This window comes from Rhinolophus sinicus, linkage group LG12, assembly GCF_036562045.2.
Source record: "Rhinolophus sinicus isolate RSC01 linkage group LG12, ASM3656204v1, whole genome shotgun sequence".
NCBI classification, from domain to species: Eukaryota; Metazoa; Chordata; class Mammalia; order Chiroptera; family Rhinolophidae; genus Rhinolophus; species Rhinolophus sinicus.
Genome location: NC_133761.1, coordinates 33110026 through 33132144, shown reverse-complemented (window position 1 = coordinate 33132144; position 22119 = coordinate 33110026). Strand labels below are relative to the sequence as shown.

At 42.0% G+C, this 22119-nt stretch overlaps 1 protein-coding gene across 1 annotated transcript in view; it reads left to right on the top strand.

Annotated features, from left to right (window-relative positions):
- The first annotated feature begins 4157 nt into the window (after positions 1-4157).
- The window catches only part of LAPTM4B (lysosomal protein transmembrane 4 beta), a 73070-nt gene continuing 55108 nt past the window's right edge, over positions 4158-22119 (top strand). Inside the window, exon 1 of the mRNA XM_019714996.2 lies at positions 4158-4708. Coding sequence (XP_019570555.1) covers positions 4610-4708 — 99 coding nt within the window. The 5' untranslated portion in view covers positions 4158-4609. The remainder of the gene's footprint in view (positions 4709-22119) is intronic.

Here is a 22119-nt window from a genome sequence, read left to right as displayed (position 1 = left end):
GCATGCCTTTGAAATGGCAGGAGATAGCAGATGCCTGCTATGACTGTGCCGTCTGTGCCCAGGACAGCCCCCAAAGGCGGAGTCTCCCCTGGGAGACATAGCAGATTACGCGAGGGAGGGTGCCCTTCACTCACTGGCAAGTGGATTACATTGGACCTCTGCATAAGGCCCGCAATGTTATGTATGTGTTCACAGCAGTGGACACTGCTACAGGTTGATGTTTGCTTGGCCGTGTCTGGCTGCGGATCAGCGGCATACAGTGGTCACTCTTACATGGCTGTGCACCCTCTATGGGTGCCCCCAAGTCATTGAAAGTGACAGGGGTACCCATTTTACCAGGCAAGAAGAGCAGCGCTGGTCTGCCAGGATGGACGTGCAATGGTTGTTTCATGCTCCGCATAACCCACAAGCAGCTGGCATGATTGAACGCTACAATGGCCTTTCGAAGCAAGGTCTCTGGGTGTCAAAACACCCTCCCACGATGCATGACTGGGCCTCACGTTTATGGGATGTCCTGAGAATCCTGAATGAGAGACCACGGAAGGGAGAGCCCGCACCAGTAGAAGCTCTACTACATCAAACGGCCGCTCCCATTCAATTACAAGTTACCACCAGTGAGACTCTGTTAAAGCCAGGCTACGGCAGGAATGGAAACATTTTGCTGCCAGCATCCACATGCTTGAAAGCAGGGGAATGGCAGCAATGGACTTGGCCCTGGCAGGTCAAAAGCCCCCACTGTCCGTGGTTGGGCTGATAGCCCCATGGGGGGCCTGTTTGACTCATGATTTGCAAGTGATGCCAGGGGTGGTGGCTGAGTGGCCACCGCAAGTGACTGTAATATACGGAGGTCCTGATACCGGGATGATTTTGTGGGGAACCTATGTGCTCTCAGTATGGCCTATTATGGGGTCTCCTATTCTGTTACATATTGAAACTCCACAGGAACCCTCATGGAAAACGCTTGTCACGTAAATTATGAGGCGAGACCCTGTAGGGGTGGAGTGTGGGGATAGAGTCCCAGACAGCAGTTTCCAGGCTCTCGGCCTCACGTGAAAGGTGCTGGCTCAGGTAGTAGATGGCTGTCAGCTGTGGCTAAATGACCATCAGCTGTAACCAGTTAGCCAATTAGCCACTGATATAACTGCCGTCGCTGCGCTGGTTGGTCAGTCAGTTGGTTTGCAGGCAGAAAAGCGGACAGCAGGTTGCATGTCGTGTGACTCCAGCCTCCAGTGAGACTATAGTGGTGTGACTCCCCTACCTACGGCTCCGTGGGTGTTCCTTTTTGGCCTAGCCATATCCTGCGTTCTTATGTGGGGAGCAGGACTAGAGGCCCCGCAGGCCGCCCCGCACAACAAATGGCGCAGAGAGCAGGGTCTCCCGCACAACACTCTCTTCCTATCTCTTTTTTCCAGCCAGATTACCCTATGTCTCTCCTCTTATCAAAAGAAATTTAGCATCTTTCTGCAAATTTGGATCTTGAATAGTAAGCTCTCTGAAATACAAATTTTCTGAATCAATGAGTCATTTGCCTAATGAATCTGAAAATCTTATGAGGTGAAGAGGGAGGTAACTATGGGAACTTGCTGGAACTTTAGCACTCCCCATTCCAATTATCAATTTCCATTCCTTCTCAGAGCACTGTGTGTCGTATAACTGGTTAAAAGTGGCTGTGGGCATAATTAAATGTTAAATGGAAGATTCCAGAGAGAAAACTATCTCTAATGTGAAGGAACTTTGTAGTGAGAAAACAAAACCAACACTGAGCTTTCTTGTTTGGTCTTTCTGAGTAACTCCCACAATGATTTTATTATTTCTGATTAAGGGCCCACACATGATCTCTCTGAGGATGATTCTTGGGTCCCTGTGGATCCAGGTTTAAGTTACACAGTAAGAATGTGACAGCTTTACAACCTTGTAAAACTAACCAGCTCCGCACTTAAACAGCCTTATCTAACATTCCTCTTCCTTCCTATGTAGCCTGTCTGTCGTGCAGGGAGGCCTGCAGGGTCTCTGCTCCCACTCCCCACACAAGAACGCAGGATATGGTGAGGCCAAAAAGGAACACCCACGGAGCCATAGGTAGGGGAGTCATACCACTACGGTCTCACTGGAGGCTGGGTTCACTGGACGTGCGACCTGCTGTCCGTTTTGTCTGCAACCCACCGACGACTCTCTTTCACTCTCCTCCACTCTCCTCTCTTTTTTTCCTAGCATAGCCACAGCAGTTATATTAGTGGCCAATGGCTCACTGGTTACAGCTGACGGCCAACTAGCCACAGCTGATGGCCATCCAATCACATTTGGCCATTTACTACCTGAGCCAGCACCTGTCTATGTGAGGCCGAGAGCCTGGAAACTGCTTTCTGGGGCTCTGCCCCTACACTGTCCTTAAGAAATTTAAATCCAACCAGTTTTTCTCTTGCTCGAAGCCTGAAGTGAAACTTTGACACGTGCTAGTAATCTAACTTGTCTGAGATGCTTGGCTTAAACAATTGATTCAAGGTGTCCAATGAACTTAAGAGTCTGGAGGCTTTGCTAGAAATAAATAATAAAGATTTATTCAAGGGTCTTAGCGTTTGCAAACCAGAAACACAACTATTCAATACCCAGAGTGTTCCAAAGAAGAAAGAAAAGCTGAGCGTCCTTGTGGCGAGCCAGCCGCCACAAGTCGATCAGAACCTAAATGGGGGAGTGGGAATGAAATAAAAGACACTCACACAAATGCTAATGCTGCAGGTCTTCAGTGATGCTGAAGCCTCGAGTTTATTCTTCTTCACCAATATATGCAGTTTGAGTACGTGCAACTTAACAAAGAAAATATGCATTACCTTAGCAAATGTAAATTTTTAGCTTTTACATAGAGGATACGAAATCACTGAAACTCCCAAAAGTAATTATCCTATCAATTACCCTGATAGCCATCAGTCTTCTGTGTCCGGAAACTGGCCGCTCCCACCACATTCCTTAGCAGCTTGTAAGCACCCTCCAGGTGTATGCAGAGACAATGCCTTAGGGGAGGAAACAGGTTAAGCATAAACCGAGCCATTCTATAGGGCTCAGAGTTATCTGTAACCATGGCTCCCCACACATCCTTATAATAAAAAGTACATTCTTGAGAAGAATCAGTTCTGCATTCTTAGCCTCTGGATCGTGGGAGATGGTAATCCTCTAGGTGACTGGTGGTCTGGAGAATGGATGTCAGGTGGTCTGGATACATATCAGGTGGTCTGGATACCTGAACATTCCTTAGTCTTTCAGGGCGATAATCAGAGGGTTATCTGGAGGTCATATATATATATATATATATATATATATATATATATATATATATATATATATATCAGGCATTGAGACAGGACTGGGAAATTCAAAGGTTTAAGTTCCCAGGCTAGTTAAAACAAGAATAGAATTATTTCCTCATACCTCAACCTACTTGATTGGAGTAATTTAGCAGCTTGACTACAGTGACTCCATTTTTCATTTTTTCACTCTATTCCTCAGAAGTTAACCTAAGACAAGGGTGCTTCTAACCAAAACACAACTTGGGAGAGAATAACCCCAAATTATCTTTCAGTATCTCTTAAAACTCTATGTTGTGTCTTTTTTTTTTTTAAACGACAGTTTATTTATTTATTTTTTTATTTTTTTATTGGGGAATATTGGGGAACTGTGTGTTTTTCCAGGGCCCATCCACTCCAAGTTGTTGTTCTTTCAGTCTAGTTGTGGAGGGCACAGCTCAGCTCGAAGTACAGTCACCCGTTTTCAATCTTTAGTTGCAGGGGGCGCAGCCCACCATCCCATGCGGAATAGAACCTGCAACCTTATTGAGAGCTGGCGCTCTAACCAACTGAGCCCACCGGCAGCCTTCTATGTTGTGTCTTGCAGAGACCCGTGGGAGTAATTGGCTTGATGACTGTTTCTTTAGAGCTGCAGTCCTGATTAAAAACGCTACAGCGAGGATGTCCTTGACACACATCCTAATTTCTGGGAAGAGATTACTACCACAGTAATTGAGCTGGGAAGAAGAGACAAATTGCTCTTGGCGGACTCAACAGCGCTTCAAAGTACTGCAGTTGACCGGAATCACACCCTGCAGTTTTCCCTCCTCCAGTGTGTAAGATGCCAACAGTGATAGCACTGCACCAACAATTATTTGCAAGATAAAAGTGGAAGGGGAGAAAATCACTACCAACTAGACTGTAAAAGACCCATAGCCCCGTGATAGCGTTACACGAATGACTAAATGAGACAGGGAAGGCCCGGAACTCCACGGTGGCCGACTCTGGGTCCCGCCGGTGGCGCAAGATGATTTATTAATTTAACACTGGGCTGGCGGCGCCCGCAGCTGCCTGGAGTCCGCGGTGACATCACCGGCCGGGGCGCGGGTCACGTGCCCCGCCCCCTCCAGCTCCTGCTTCTCGCGCAGCCTTCGGAGCTAAAGGTCCGGCCGCAGCTTCTCGGAGCTCTCCGAAGAGAAGCGGAGCTTGGGCTGTAGGGCTAGCAGGCAAGCGGGCACAGCCGGGCCTGAGCCAAGGGGCCGGGAGTGACGCGGCCGAGGTTTCTGCAAACTTGGGCGCGCGCTCGCGCCACAGCGCCTGCGGCCGGAGCGATGAAGATGGTCGCGCCCTGGACGCGGTTCTACTCCAACAGCTGCTGCCTGTGCTGCCATGTCCGAACCGGCACCATCCTGCTCGGCGTCTGGAACCTGGTGAGCGCGTTGGGCTGCGGCGACGCGCCAGGGGCCCATCTGACAGCGAGGGGGCGACAGGATCCCGGGACCCCGGCCTGCGCCCCCGCTTATCTTTTCACTACTCCAAGTTGGCTCCTGGTTCGGCCTTGGGTTGGGTGACCCCGGCGCTAATCCTCCTAAAGTTATATTATTAGAAACTTAATTCTCTGGGCAGGCGTGCCCGCGATCGCCCCGGCTCTGCCAACCTGTGGCGAGGGTCGGGTCAGGGCCCGGAGTTGGGGGCATTTCAGGGGTGCGGGTGGGCCGGGGCGCTCCGGAAAGCCGTGAGCACAGAGCCCGCTGCGACCGCCTCGGAACCCCGCGGTTTCCGGTGAAAGTGCTCTTGGTGGCCAGAGAACTCTGATCTTATCTGCGGAGCACGTGTTTCCCTTCTTAATATCCGGTGGGCTTTATGTTTTGACGGGTCCCGCCAGCGTGGTGGGGTGACTGGGCATGTTTAGTTAACCCTGCGGTCAGGGTTGCAGACCCGGTGTGCCCATTCTCTCTGCTCGCATCTAGCCTCGGGTTTGCTGTGCACTCGTGCGCATGTTCGGATCCCGAGTTGAAATGGTTGGGGGTTGTCACACTCTGTGAATGGTTACCCCCACACGTTTGTTGTAAAGCCGTTGCTCCAAGAAGGGATTTGCTTGTGATTTACTGCCTTTTAGTCGGCTAGGGGAAGCCATTTTACACCCACTTACTTTCCTGCCCATTGACAGGTGGTCCCAGTACCTTTCAAGCAGACACCGCAGGCAAATCTGATTTTTCTTTTAGGTTAGAACTTTTAAAATCGTATTGGTATGGAGAGCAATGATTATCAGGGCAGTGAAGAAACCTGGTGTTGTCTTGTGCCTGCTCCAGATTGATTGTGGTACCCCTAAACTGCACCAGCGTTGAATCGGATTCCCTCCCTTGCATTTCAGGTTTTGTGACATCATGATGGAGGGTTACACCCAAGCCACTTTTCAGTGAACATTACTGTATCATGAGGAAATACCTTAAAAATAGTAATAAGATGGCCTATAGAACTTTTTAGTGAGAATAAATTCTTAATCATCAGTTTTTTTGTTAGTTCATATTCAAATTTTTTATATAATATGGACATTATATCTAATTGTGTCATGTGCCATTTTAAGCAAAACATTCCCCCCCCCCAGGTATTTGCTGTTTGCTGTGCTATTTATAGTTTCAAGTTTCCTTTTCAGTGCCTATCACAGGACACAAAAGATAAATTTTTGGCCTTGAAAGCTTTCAAGATCTTTGGTATGTGTGGGTTCTTGTGCAGTGTGAATGCAGACATGCAGATGTTCATCAGCGTCTTGGCTCAACCCTAACTTTGCTTAAAAACCAGGAAATCTCTTTATAGAAATTTAAAATTACTGTATAGCAAAAGGATAGTAGATGGCTTCAAAATATTAGTGCTTTTATTAATTATCAAGACAATTTTATACAAATATCTTATGTCTTGAAAATGTTCAAATCTGCAGACTTGCAAGTACATCAGTGAATGTAATTTGTAAAATCTAGGGCACTGCATTAGGCAAATGCACTGCATGATCTACAGGAAAAATAAATCTACTTGAGCCCCACTGTTGGCTGTAAGCCAACCAGACAGTATTGGTGGGATAAAAGGAGAGTGCTCTGCATGCTTTGTTTACTGTTGGAGACTGCTCTTTGTGGAAAGTAGTTGCTGGGTGCATGTTGTAGCATTTGGAAATATATGGGCTTTTGAAAGATATTGGAAAAGTTTCTAGCAGATGTAAGAATGCCACTTTAGGTAAATCTAATTAATGGGAAACCTGGCTTTAGTACTGATAATCTTTATTAAAAAGTCTTTTTCATTTCATAAAACAGTTTAGACTTTTTTTTAAACAGTGAGTTTCCCTCATTCCTTTAAATATAATTTAGTTATCCAAAACTTTGATTTTCTTTCTTTTTTTTTTTATATTGGGGAGCAGTGTGTTTTTCCAGGATCCATCAGCTCCAAGTGTAGTTGTTGTTTTCAGTCTAGTCATGGAGGCACAGCTCACTGGCCCATGTGGGAATCAAACCTTGGACCTTGGTGTTAATGAGCGCTGTGCTCTAACCATCTGTGCTCTAACCATCTGAGTTAACAGGCCACCCTAGCTTGGGACTTTTTGTGAAAGTTTTCTTTGCCTCTTAATGATTCTGCTTCCTATACATTTACTATGCAGTTTCAGTGTTTCTATTTACTTAGGCCCAGTGCTAGCCCTGTGACTTGGGAGAGGTTTTGCATCTGTTTGGGATCTACTCTCCTGGCTCCAATTTAAATCTACGTAACATATGCAAAGTTCATGATAACCAGCTTTACCATACCTTCCCCCACCCCAACTACAGGAAAACGTAAAACTTGAGACCAAAGACTTGAGACCCAGTAGTTTGCAGTAATTTTCAGCAGACTCTGCCCAGCCAACCCTCATTTTCTTTAATAAATCTATATTTCTGTCTCACTCCTGAATTCTTTCACGGCCCGTGAGTGAGCAGACACAACAGAAAAGGTATGTGATCATGACATTGCTGAAGACGTATTGGATCAAATCCAATAATCTTCCAAATTCAGATTAAAAAATAGGTGAAGTACTAAAGTTATCCCGATTAAAATCAGAGCAAGGCAGGGTTACCTGCTAGCCAACATTGTCTTAGAGATGTGTTGGGAAAATTTCCTGGGGCCAAGAGACCAAAGAAAGGCTGACAACTTCCATCAATTATACCAAGAGTTTACTAAGGAAACAACATACGAGAGGCGTGGCAGGCACTAAAGGAGTATATAGGACAAGGCTGGATGGATGGGGGTACTGGGGCATGACTCACCCCAGATAGGGGGAAAATGCCTTACATGCTTGCGCCGGCAGAGCAAGGACCTGTTCTAGTAGGAACCAGCACTGCTGGGGCATTAGGGAGGGGTCTGTCAGTCAGTTTCTGAGGGGATTTATGGGAAGCAATCGCTGTCTGGCCCAGATCTAGCTGGACCTAACTTGAGGCTTCAGCAGTAGTCATGCCCTGGAACAGTCTACTCCAGGGGTATATTTTGATGAACGGGAGTTTTAAATTTTGATGAAGTTTAATTTGTCATTTTTTTCTCCTATGGTTCATACTGTGTTTTAAGACATCTCTGCCTACAGTTGTAAAGACATTCTCTTACCATTTCTTCAGAAACTTTATCGCTTTAGCTTTTGTATAATACTTACATCTGAGATCCATCTCGCATTAATTTTTTTATTAGGTTTGTATTAAAAGGCAGTTTAATCACTTAACCTAAAAAAAAGTTGAATGATTACATAACCCATAATATCCACAAACATTTTTAGAAAGACAAGAAAGATGCTTATTCATCTTCGCAGAGAATGAAGACTGACTTGTCCTGGTTTCTAGAGGAATCATGATATGAAAGATATACTTGAAGCAGACTGACTGCTATGTAGTTGTCTGAGGTTTCTTCTCTTTCTTCAATAAAACTTACTATTCTAAACCTGAATCCATTAACTCCCTCTCCAAATTTGCTCATACTCTAGTCTCTCTTTTACCACCTATTTAGACTCTCCAGCTCCTTGTAGATGCTTCTGTTCCTCTTGCCACCTTAATTTGTTGGTTTATTTAATCTCCATGTCCTATTGATTTTTGCTCTACCTCCTGATTACTTCCTTATTCTGTCCCATTCTTATTCTTGCTACCATTTTCCTCATTTAGGCTCTCATTAGTACTCACTTGGCTGTTATAATAGTCTCATAACTGGTCTTTTTGCTTCTGGCCTTGCCATCAATAATCCCTTTTTTCCATAGTCTATTATCCATCCAGTTCTCAGAGGTATTTTTCTCAAACACAAATATGAACCTGTTATCTTACTCCTAAAAACTTTGGCTCTCTATCCCAGGAAGATCTGTGTATTTCATGACTGGTGTGTTTCAAGCCACTTAAATTGGCTTAAACAATTAACACAGGGAGCTGGGCCACAAGTCTTTCCTGTCTCCCATCTCCTTCCGTTTCAGGTCATCCTTCTTTTGGATACAAATGGCTGCCATATTTGCCAGTCAGTGCTTAAACCCTAAGTCTGGAGATTCATTCTGATTTGACAAACTTAAGTTGTCTCTGCATCCCTGAACCAGAGTCCAGGGTTATGTGATTGGAATATACTGATAAATTTAGGTCTGGAATATTCTCCTGCCCTTGAACTGTAGATTAGGAGGAATATATACGGAGAGGGATTAACTTTACTTAAAATGCCAGCTTGAGAGCGGAAGGCTGAGTAATTTCCCCAGGGAATCACAGTCTTATTGGGAGGAGGAGGAAAGAATGTTTGGAGGAAAATGAAAAATGCTTAGGCTAAAGCCCTCATTTCTTCTGGAGTATATTTTACCATCAGGACCTGAGTTTTTCTTGGCACACTCAAGCATGCTTTTTCCTTGTAATTTCTTTCATTGTTCTACAGGGAGTGGGGGGTGTTCTTAGTGTGTTTTAAAAAATGATACTGGTAGTTGAAAGCATCTGTAATTGACACCAGAGATGGATCATCTTTTGTGCATATTATCCTTTTTATCATCATCCAAGTGTATTTTGGGAACTTAGTCATTCAGCAAATATATACTGAATGCCTCTTTTGTGCCAAATACTATTCATAGGATAGTTGGCCATATATCAGATTATAAAGGATGAAAGAGCTCAGAGTAGCTGGTTTCATTGGCTTTATGACCTGGCCTTCCAAATAATCCACTAGTTCACTTTGAAAGTCACAGCTTGCTTGTGTACCCAAGCCTGGCAAGGTCTTTTTGTGTCCTGGGAAGTTCTGGTGCAATAACTGTTGATTTTTGTCTGGGAAGTAATACTAGGTAGTAAAACCGACATCTTGTATTTGTAGAATGATTGATAATTTTTAGTGAGCTTTCACATTTGTTCTTATTTAGACCTCAAAGCAACCCTAGGGTCAGGCACAGTAGGTGGTGATATGCTTTTTTTTTTTTTTTTTAAGTGTAACACTTTTTTTTTTTTTTTAATTGGGGAAAGGATACAGGACTTTATTGGGGAACTGTGTGTACTTCCAGGACTTTTTTCCAAGTCAAGTTGTTGTCCTTTCAGTCTTAGTTGTGGAGGGTGCTGTTCAGCTTCAAGTTGTTGTCCTTTCAGTCTTAGTTGTGGAGGGCGCAGCTCAGTTCCAGGTCCAGTTGTTGTTACTACTTGCAGGGGGCGCAGCCCACCATCCCTTGCGGGAGTCAAACCCGGCAACCTTGTGGTTGAGAGGACGCTCTCCAACCAACTGAGCCATCTGGGAGCTCAGTGGCAGCTCACCAACCAACTGAGCCATCTGGGAGCTCAGTGGCAGCTCAGCTCAAGGAGCCGTGTTCAAATTTAGTTGCAGGGGGCGCTGCCCACCATCCGTTGCGGGACACAAGGAATCCAACTGGCAACCTTCTGGTTGAGAGCCCATGTTCCAACCAACTGAGCCATCTGGGAGGCAGCTCAGCTCAAGGTTCCGTGTTCAATCTTAGTTACAGGGGGCGGAGCCCACCATCCCTTGCGGGACTTGAGGAGTTGAACCAGCAGCACCCTTGTGGTTGAGAGCCCACAGCCCCATGTGGGAATCGAACCGGCAGCCTTCGGAGTTAGGAGCACGGAGCTCCAATCGCCTGAGCCACCAGGCCGGCCCCCATCAGAACATTTTAAAGATGAGCTGGCCAAGAAATAAATTAAAGATTGCCATTAAAACTGTTTTGGAGGGGTGGCTGGTTAGCTCAGTTGGTTAGAGTACGGTGCACTTAACAGGGTTGCCGGTTCGATCCCCACATGGGCCTCTGTGAGCTGCGCCCTACACAACTAGTTTGAAACAACTACTTCACTTGGAGCTGATGGGTCCTGGAAAAACACGCTTAAATAAAAAAAAGTTTTGTTTTTTTTAAAAAAGCTGTTTTGTTAATATCAGCATTTCCGAGACCCACTTTTAATATACTGTGTAGCTAACTTAACTAACAAAGCATCAAGTATTAAAGTTGTTACCATGAGTTTTGCACTATGATTTGTGTTATGTTTAACTACATGGGTAATGTATTTGTTTTGTCAGATTACTTTGAATCTTCCCAAGGAAGGAAGAGGCCACAGTTTTCTCTTCCCACCCCATATGTATTAGTGTTCATAAAGAGATACTGGTAGAAATAATGTGTGAGCCCTAGCAGCATAATTTCTCCTCTTCTCAGTCCCATTGGCTTTTAGTAGGACTTCTGGAGCTTTGATAAGAATTCTTAAAGAGCGATAAACTGGTTAACCCATTTTACTTGAAGCAAAATAAAAATTAAGCAAAGATAACACTTCAATTGCTCTTAAAAAACTTTAAAAGGTTTAGAATTGCCTCTTTGCAGTTGCAGCTTCCAAGGAAAAATTTCTCAGTGAAATATGTGGGGGCCAAAAAATGTTTGAGGAAATACAATATCAAATTATTAGTAAAAATAAGCTTGAACTTACTTCTTTCTTTTATTAACCTTGAGCTGCTAAAATTAAATGGCTTGTGGTTCCATGTGCAGAGATGGTGAATATGTGGTAATATGGTAATATGTAGTACATAGTAGGTAAACATTTGTGTTGACTAACAGAAGGCTTAAGGGTTGCAAAAATGGAGGCATAGGTTGGAAAAAAAGAAGCACTTACGTGGTCACCTATGGAAGGCCAGATGGGGTGCATCAGAATTAGGCCCTTTTTTAGTGAGCCCTCAATCTTCCTGGACCAGAGATAAGATCTTATCAATGCCTTAAAGTTGAATGGCTGATTCATACCAACTCAACTCATAGTAGACTGACACATAAAACCAGAATACCAATTTATTAATATTCAATGGGGAAATACAATCGTCATTGAGTTGAATACTTAGGCCGATCGTATATCTTTCCTTTAGAGGACACTAAATTATGATTGTAGAATGATTTGAGTACTTAATACCTATTCATGAAGACAGCCTGATAAGTCCAACTTCACAGAAGAAGTAACATTCAGGACTGAAAAGCTCAAGTCTCCAGGTGGTGACTGTGTGTCTTCTTCCAATATACTTAAAGAGAAGGGTTTGGTTCTTGAATAGTCCTTTGCTGAAGTCTCAGTTTTGATTATCCCACCCTTTACCTAGAATTGCTGGTCTAGGAGTCTTTTTTCTCTTCTTTTTTAAAGTAGGATTAAAGTAGGAGTCTTTGATATATTTTCTTTTGTGTTAATATTTACTTTATCCTCTGTGTTTGTTATGGTATAGATAAAGCTACTGTAACAAATGCATACTTAAGATAGTTTATTTTTCTCATGTTAGCAGTCCAGCAGGGTTGGCAGGCTTGTTATGCCATCCTAAATGGGCAGTGGCAGAGCAGCCCCACCAGCTTTGGGTGGCCTCTGAGTGGCCTCGCATAGCAAGCCTGCCAACCCTGCTGGATGGCTAACATGAGAAAAATAAACTACCACTGAAGCATTAGTAGTAGGATTCCTTCAGTGCTACTAAAGGGGCTGCTTCCTTTATCCTCACCTGCATGGTTGGAGAGAATCCACCAGCACCATGTTTGTGTTCTGGCCTACTAAAAGGGAGAAGGGGCACCTAGAGGACAAGCAACTTTATTTTTTTAAGGATGTGAAATGGAAATTGTACACATGGCTTTTACTTATATCCCAGTAGCCAAAATGAGACATATAACTTAGCTGCAAGGGGCACTGGGATATATTATCTGTAGCTGGCCCTTTATGTAACCAGATAAGCCTATTACTGTGAAAGGGGAGAATAGATTGGGAGGGCCTATACTAGTCTGGCAAGCCACCTAAGGGCAGCCTTCTTCCTAAGATCCTGTGCCCAGTGAGCAACCCCTACTAACTATAGGTGGCTTTCATTTCAGTCTGCAAAACAATACGTGTTAGTTCTCAGTATTTCAGTTGTTCTCTCTAAATTGGAGTTAATAATTCTAAAAATAAATAATTATTAAAAGGTATCACAAAACAGTTTAAACAAGTTATAGAAATAGTTATGACTATGGGTGAAACTAAGTAGTTTTCAAATGTGAATGCATTTTTCCCAAGGTATGCTCCATGAATGGAGTTTTTAACTGTTTAGAATTTTTTAAAAGATGAAATGAAGTTTACATGAATGGCCATTTTAGTATGAAAACACATACAGTTACCTGTATAGTATGTGAAATGCAGCTAGCTTATGGATCAGAAAACTGTAACTGCTTCTAGATGAGGACTTCCCATCTCAAAAGAAAATAATCATAGAAAATTTAAGCCTAGAAGGTACATTGATGCTTATCCATTTTCTTTCTTCCTTTCTGCCCTCCCTCCTTCCTTAATGTCTCCTTTAACAAGATTTTGAGAACTTCCTGGTTTTTAAGAACAGTGCTAGGTACTGGTGATGCAATGGTAATTCAAAATAGACTCAGTCCTTGCCAACATGGAATCTCTAGTCTAGTAGAGGAAATAAATATTAATCAGTGATTAATATATATTAATGTAATCTTGTAAATAAATATTAGAACATAATTGATAAATACTACAAAGAGAATGTGTGGCACTGTGACGACATATAGGAGAGTTTGGGGATGGAGGTGGCAGTGTTGGTGAGCCTGACAATCTTTGTTCTTATCTGGAGAAATTAATCCACTTACATTAACAGTAATTACTAATATATTAGAACTTATTTCAGTCATCGTTTCTGTTTTTCTCTCCTTTGTTGCTCTTTCATATTGACTGAATTTTTTCTTACCATTTTCCCCTATCTGCTATTTTGGAAGTCTTTATTTCTATTATTTTAGTGGTCCATACAAGAAACTTTGATACGTATACTTATCAAAAAGTTTAGAGTTAATAGTATCTTGTCTTCCTTTTGAACAATAAAGGTTCTTTAACTCCAGTCATTTCATGTGTTTTAGTGTCTTTTTTAAAAGTTCCCCAAGACATTAATCTATATAATCAATGTTTATTTAGAGTTACCCACATATTTACATCTCTTTGTCCATTGTTCTTTTTTTGCAATCAATATAATTTTTATTTAAAAAAACAGATATTTTAATACTGAAAACGTGGAAAGTGCACAACCCATCATTTTCTTTTCTACCTCTGACCTGCTGTCTAGGATCACCACCCTTCTGTCTATAGTATGTATTTTTAAATATCCTTTAGTGAGTATGTGTTGGTGGCAAATTCTGATAGCTATTCTTTGCAAATATCTTTACTTGGCCCTCATTCTTGAAAGATATTTTTGCTGGATATATAGTCCTAGGTTGATAGTTATTGTCTCTCATATTGAAGCTCTCATTCTGCTGTCTTTTATGCTTTGCTACTGAGAGGTTAGTTGTCATTCTTACTGATACTTTTTTCTGATTCATTAGATCTGGGGTGGCTCTTGTGGTTGTACATCAGTAGTAAGGTCTGGGTGATGACTGACACTGCTGGTCTGCAGACCACATTTTCAGTAGCAGTGGTTTAGTGAACTCATACATTTCTGAGGCTGAACTCCTTAGGCTCTTGCCTATATAGTTAAAACTTTGACTGTTAGTTTTTATTCAAAAGATACTGAATGGAATAATTAACTGAGGGCTTGGTGATCAGAGCCAAAGTATAGTTATAAGGAACAAACTTTAAATTAAAAACAGAGAAATGCCATAGAGCTTTTGTGCAAATGTTTTAAAAATTAAGTCAGTAAATTACAATAGGGGACTTCTTTTGATTTCTTCTTAAATCTAGTTGTGGGTCTAGTTGTGGAGGGATCTTTTAATATTTTTACCTGAAAATTTTTTTTGCCGTTTTTTTCCCCTATCAGCAGTTTAGAAATTAAATGGGAGTTTCTCAAATACTAATCTTCTTAATATTTATTCTAAAGTATATAAACAAGAATAGAATATTAAAGATATTTGTGTATTTACATTAGTAACAGTAATTTACTAGATAATCTTTTCATTAATTTACTTTGACAATAGCTACTACAAATGATCTGCAGAGGCCCTCTACTTTTGAAGTAATCTGATACTTTTTTCTTTTAAATGATAGTAACAATATTAGATGTTGACATCACCTTCAAGAATGTTCCATTACTGGGGCGGCCCGGTGGCTCAGGCGGTTAGAGCTCCATGCTCCTAATTCCGAAGGCTGCCAATTCGATTCCCACATGGGCCAGTGGGCTCTCAACCACAAGGTTGCCAGTTCAATTCCTTGAGTCCCGCAAGGGATGGTGGGCAGCGCCCCCTGCAACTAAGATTGAACACAGCACCTTGAGCTGAGCTGCTGCTGAGCTCCCGGATGGCTCAGTTGGTTGTAATGCGTCCTCTCAACCACCAAGGTTGCCGGTTCGACTCCCGCAAGGGACTTTAATTTGACAGTTGACTATTTAAGGAATTAACTATCAAGTTATACTTTAACAGATTTTATTTTAGAATTGCAAACTTTCAATTTTAGAAGTGTAAATGTTTTTGTCTTTAATTTCTAAATTTGTTTTGTTTTGGGGTGTATTGAATGTACTGCTATTCTGTTAGAAAATTTTAACTCTAAAGTACAATATAACAAAACTTGAATGGAATGCAAAGTTTATATTCTAATGGTTATATGCGTATCTGTACTATCTCTTCACTTTCATTAGTAGAGACATTCTGTTTTATGAGTTTCACTTCTGGTGAACAGCTACAGGAATAAAGTATTTTATGTATTACAACTAAACAGGAAGTAGTAATACAATCACTTCAGTTTTTCAAACTATATTGACGATAGTCCCAAGTTGTTGGAATAGGATGGTTACAAATAGGGACTAATAAACCTAATAGAGCATATTAGAACACAAAGAGCACCATGTTTGCTGCACTAAAAAATTAATTTAGCTATTTTGCACTTTATATTTTCTCTTTTCCAGATGCCAGGCTTCTAATCCTCTAGTACTTGATACTTTTTTTATGAACAGAGTTTAGGTCTCAGTAGTCCATCCTAAACTAGGCTCCGGGCTAGGCCTATCTCTTCACATTCAGAGATCCAGTAATTTTTTTTTTAAGACATACTTATTCTTCTTATTCATGTCCACCCCCACTCCCAAAGGCCATTTGGACAACATTCCTCTTTCTGGTCTCTGTTAGGGGACCATCCTTTGCCTCCTGTCCACTGTCCAGACATCTTTCTCATTTATTATCAGGACCCTGAATTCTAAGAGTATAATGATGTCTCAGCCTGAGAATGAAGTTCAGGATCCAGCCAAGCCCGTTCAGAGATACTAGGATTGCTGCTGCTGAGGCGGCAAATCTGTTTCATTTTGCTTGCCAACCTCCTGTTGCATTGAGAGTGGCTGTCTGGAACACGCCCTTGAAAAGAATTCTGAGACTGCTGCCAGGGGACTGGTTGGCAGAGTTGGCCAGGGCTTGTGAATGTAAAGTGGTGACTTCCTGGGAGGGACCTGGGTTACTGGAAGGAGCATGCACGGTATTTAGAATCGAAGGAACAGTGATTGTATCTCAGCTGAAAACCATATGCTCTTGATCAGGTTTTCTCTGAAGGCTGAAAGTCACCTGTAAAATGGTATAATAGAGGAGTCAAAACTGCTTCAGTAATATAAAATAATATGTGTAGTGGTTTCTTAGTTTACATTATCACCCATGAGGAAGACATGCTAAAAGGGATGGCGCTGTGGGCTGCAAGGTCAGTCAGAAAGACTTCATTGAATTTGGGGTAAAAAAAATAATCTCTGCTATACATTAAAAAAATTTGCCTATTGAAATGGGGCCTCTAGGACCAGCCCAGTGGCTCAGGTGGTTGGAGCGCTGTGCTCCTAACACGCAGGTTGCTGGTTCGATTCCCACATGGGCCAGTGAGCTGCGCCCTCTACAGCTAAGATTGTGAACAACAGCTCTCCCTGGAGCTGGGCTGCAGTGAGCTGCCAGGCAGGCTGCTGTGTGCTGCCTTGAGTGGTGGCCAGCGAGAATGGCCGGCAGCCAGCGTGAGTGGCTGGCAGCTGATGAAAGTTGCCCTGAGTGCTGTGAGCAGCCGACCTACGACCTACGACAGGAGACCGGAGACCGGCTGCCTGGGGGGGGGGATCACAAGGCTCATAACACCAGCATGGGCCAGATGGGCCAGGGAGCTTGTCCTACACAACTAAACTAGACTGAGAAACAACGGCTTCAACCAGAGTTGGGGGGGGAGGCAGAAGAAAGGGGGAGGGGAGAGAAATGAGGTATACCTTTCATTTTACTGTTTAAACTTTTTATCTCACAGTATGTAACTTGGAGACTGCCCTTTGATTTCTAGCTTCCACAACTTAAAATGTTGGGTGTAATTATAATCTAACTCAAAAGATTAGCAAGAGTGGCTCATTTTTATGCTTTTGTTTCCTTAGACTTTGTCTTAATACTTAATTCTTAGTCACTTAGTCACTTAGTCTGATACCCTAAAATTATTTGTGCTGTAATCTTTTGTTTCTCAAGATTTCCAAAAGTCTGTTCCTTTCTGGTGTTAATACAGTCATTTTGCTGCAGCACCTATCAACTGCCACCCCCTTTTCTCCAAGTCTCTAGTACAGCAGACTCCTTTTCACTTTGAAAGAACATCACATTTAATTGACTGTCTTCCACACTAGACAATAGGCTACCTTGAGGGGTTTGCCATAATATATATGTGATGCTAGCATAGTGATGGGCATATATTTGTTGCCTAATATATACTTTTTGAATAATTGAATTAATGAATATTATAAAATTTTTTTGTATCTTACCTGAGCGTTGATGTGTGTTTACCCCACTAATCCTTCGGGGCAGGGAACGTGTCTTATTCATCTTTGTATAACCAGTTTCAAGCAGAGAGTTGAGCACACAGTAGGTGAACTAATTTAGTCAATTTCTTAGGCAAATAGAATTTTATGATAAATCTAATTTTTAAACATTTACCATAATTTTTTGACTTGAAATAGCAAGTATCAGATTTATTTCAGTATCACAGCAGGACGATGTAGACAGGGGCTTATTTGAATAAGAACGCACATGTGGATCAGAATTCTAAAATTTTATTTAAAGAAATTTCATGTAAAAAGTTCAAACTTTCGTTTCATTTTGATTTGCCCATTGAAGTTGGACCTAAGTGAAAGGCACATCTGCCATTAATAAGTTTTAGAAAACAATTTCTAAATAAAAAATTAACCAAGTAGCTGAGACCAGCATATGAGATTATAATGTATATTTTTATTTTTAACCAGTTTTACTGTGAATATTGCACACAGACAGAAAGTGCACAAACTATATGAACAGCTCAGTTATTACTAAGCAAACATCCATGTATCTACCACCCAAGTCTGACTATTCTGTTAAAGGTTACCCTACAGATTACAACATACATCCTTGACTTTTTAACATCTTACATTAATTGGTACTTTCATTCTCTTCCTGGGCAATGCAAGGACCTAAGATCAGTTCAAGTCCAGTTATCCATTCTTGATTTCATGCTATTGTTGTGTGTTTTGGTTCTATTTATAAATGCACTCATAAGTCATTATTGTTACTATTATATGTTATCAATATTCAGTTGCCAACATAATTATTATTTTTCTTGTTCTTCAGCTTTCCATCTGATATCATTTTCTTTTGCTCAAGGAACACCCTTTAATGCTTTCTTTACTGCTGAACTGCTAGTGATAGATTCCCTCAGTTTTGTCTGAAAGTAGTTTTGTTTCATTTTCATCCTTAAAGGATTTTTTTTTTTTTTACTTGATATAGAATTGTAGGCATGTATTTCCTCCCCAGCATTTTGGAGATGTAACTCCATTATCTTCTTGCTTCCTTTGTTATCATTAGAGCCAGATGTCTGAATATTTTCTTCTTTCTTATCCAACTCATTAATTTTCTTGCAATTATGTCTCATAGGTTAAGCCCATCAAATTCTTGATTTGCCTATTTTTTCATTCTAGAGTTTCTGTTTATTCTTTTAAAATCTGTCATGTCCTGTGTGTGTGTGTGTGTAAGAGAGAGAGAGAGAGAAGGATAGAGAGAGATTCTAGTTCCCTGAATTTTTTTATTTTAAAGATTTTATTGGGGAAGGGGAACAGGACTTTATTGGGGAACAGTGTGTACTTCCAGGACTTTTCCAAGTCAAGTTGTTGTCCTCTCAGTCTTAGTTGTGGAGGGCGCAGCTCAGCTCCAGGTCCAGTTGCCGTTGCTAGTTGCAGGGGGCACAGCCCACCATCCCTTGTGGAAGTCGAACCGGCAACCTTGTGGTTGAGAGGACACGCTCCAACCAACTGAGCCATTCGGGAGGCAGCTCAGCTCAAGGTGCCGTGTTCAATCTTAGTTGCAGGGGGCAGAGCACACCATCCCTTGCGGGACTCGAGGAATTGAACTGGCAACCTTGTGGTGGAGAGCCCTCGCTCCAACCAACAACTGAGCCATCCAGGAGGCAGCTCAACTCAAGGTGCCGTGTTCAATCTTAGTTGCAGGGGGCAGAGCCCACCATCCCTTGCGGGACTCGAGGAATTGAACTGGCAACCTTGGGGTTGAGAGCTCACTGGCCCATGTGGGAATCGAACCGGCATCCTTCAGAGTTAGGAGCACGGAGCTCTAACCGCCTGAACCACCGGGCCTGCCCCCCTGAATTTTTATTCTGTTTTTTCCTTATCTCCTGGAATATCAGAAGCACAGTCAATTTCAAGGGTGTGCCCATTAACTTCAATATCTAGAGCACCTGTGGTTTGTTTCTATTGTCTATTGTTTCTGTTGGTTCTTGTTCTTAGTGCCCGTCTTCTGTTTCTTGTGTTATGGACATTGTATTTGAAAACCTGAAGAAATAATTTGAGGTATCTTTACCTCAATAGGATGGTATCTTTCTCCATTAAGGATTATAACAGCTTCTTACAGGGGTCTAGCATCTGGGGATCCCCTTAATCCAGTCTCAGGATTCAGATGAGGCAGAGCTGGCCTGTGTCCCTATAAAGGCTTGTTTACTTCTGGTTCACCTTACTCCTATGGTTCACCTTATCCCTTTGGCAAAGTCCTGAGGAATTCTGCCCTCTACTACTGCCAAGCAAGCCCTGTACTCCAGGCTTTCACACCCTGTCCCAGCAAGACTATCAGTGGTGCTGCTCAAGCTCTTAGCTCTCATCCATCTTTTCTGAAATCAACAAATGTCCCCAGGGCTATTTCTGCCTTGTACTGGATGGTGGCCCAGTATTTCTTCACTTCCTTGTTAGCTCTCTAATGCCTTCTCACAGACATTTGTTTAGATTTTGTCCAGATTTTCTCGTTGTCCTCAGCGAAAAGATTGGTTTGTATTACCTAGTTCACCATTACTGGAAGTGGCAGATCTCTTAATTATTATTACTCCATTTACTCTGATATTTCTCCTGGTAAACTTATTTCCAAGTTTTGACTTAAAGGCCCAGCCATATTTGTTTGTTATCGGTCATCTTACTACTAATTGTTTCTTTTAAATCAGGCTTAATAATAATCTGTAACATTTTATATTACAAATATTTTTGAAGCTTTAAATAATTTTTCCTGACTTTAAATGCAATTATACTCATGATAGACACTCTGGAAAATACAAAAAGATATAAAGATAATTAAAAGTATAAGTCATCTGCACACCTACCACCTGGTTTATAACATTGTATGTTTTAGTGTTTTTAGTCTGTTATTTATCATGTGAGCATATTACAAATATACATAATAAAATTAGAATCATGTAACTTTTTTTATAGAACTGTCTTTTTTTTTTTTTTTTTTTTTAAGATTTTATTGGGGAAGGGGAACAGGACTTTATTGGGGAACAGTGTGTACTTCCAGGACTTTTTTCCAAGTCAAGTTGTCCTTTCCATCTTAGTTGTGGAGGGTGCCATTCAGCTTAAGTTGTTGTCCTTTCAGTCTTAGTTGTGGAGGGCGCAGCTCAGCTCCAGGTCCAGTTGCTGTTGCTAGTTGCAGGGGGCGCAGCCCACCATCCCTTGCAGGAGTCAAACCGGCAACCTTGTGGTTGAGAGGACACGCTCCAACCAACTGAGCCATCCAGGAGCTCAGCGGCAGCTCAGCTCAAGGTGCCGTGTTCAATCTTAGTTGCAGGGGGCGGAGCCCACCATCCCTTGTGGGACTCGAGGAATTGAACTGGCAACCTTGTGGTTTGAAAGCCCACTGGCCTATGTGGGAATCGAACCGGCAGCCTTCGGAGTTAGGAGCATGGAGCTCTAACCACCTGAGCCACCAGGCCGACCCAGAATCATGTAACATTTTTAGACGGCAGTTTTCACTTAACATTATACTGTGAATGTTTTCTTGCCATTAATATTTTCTGAATGTGATTTTTAATGCTTACTTAGGATTCTGTTATTTGGTTGTAATGTTATTTAGCCATTCTACTTTTGTTTCAAATTTTCATTATAGGTAAGTCTGCAATGATCATTTTTGGACACATCTTTCTGTGCCAATTTCTGTTTATTGTGTCATTACTGTCTCAGTGGATTTGAGTGTTCTTAAGTTTCTTTTATTGAGGCTTTTAAAAAGTGAGCTGATAATTACATTTTATATTTTTAGTTGTTTAGATTTAAGCTGCAAGTCTCACTGTTCATTTAGGATCTGATATCTGACTTAAGGGTGAAGAGCACTTGGATCTCAGAAGAAAATACAAGGGCCTCAACATCACCTAAATAATTGGATGGAAATTGAATTTATTTACATGAGGAAGTAATCATTGTCAAGAACAAGGAAAAAATATGTGACAGCAAAGGAACACTTTGTAAATAGAATAGGAACAGTTTGTACACAACGCACCAAAACGGACAAAGAAAGTCCAAATGCAAGTGAGCATTAACTGAATGAGAAAATAAACATGCCCTCTCTTTCTTTTCATTTAGATTAGCTGTGGTCATTACATAATCTTCTCCTGGCAAGTCTCACCATCTTCTTGGTTCTCATTTGTGGTGACATTTAATTCTTGGTCGGAATAGATGATTGGTTGATTTCCATTTTCTCTCTTTCGGGAAGTACTTCTTATCCAATATTTTGAGGGCTTTGACTTGTATTTGACCTTTTCTTTCTTTTTTTTTTTTTTTAATATTTTATTGGGGAAGGAACAGGACTTTATTGGGGAACAATAAGGACTTCCAGGACTTTGTTCCAAGTCAAGTTGTTGTCCTTTCAATCTTAGTTGTGGAGGGTGCCATTCAGCTTCAAGTTGTTGTCCTTTTCAGTCTTAGTTGTGGAGGGCGCAGCTCAGCTCCAGGTCCAGTTGCCGTTACTAGTTGCAGGGGGCACGCAGCCCACCATCCCTTGCGGGAGTCGAACCAGCAACCTTGTGGTTGAGAGGACGCGCTCCACCCAACTGAGCCATCCGGGAGTTCAGCAGCAGCTCAGCTCAAGGTGCCGTATTCAATCTTAGTTGCAGGGGGTGCTGCCCACCATCCCATGCGGGACTCGAGGAAT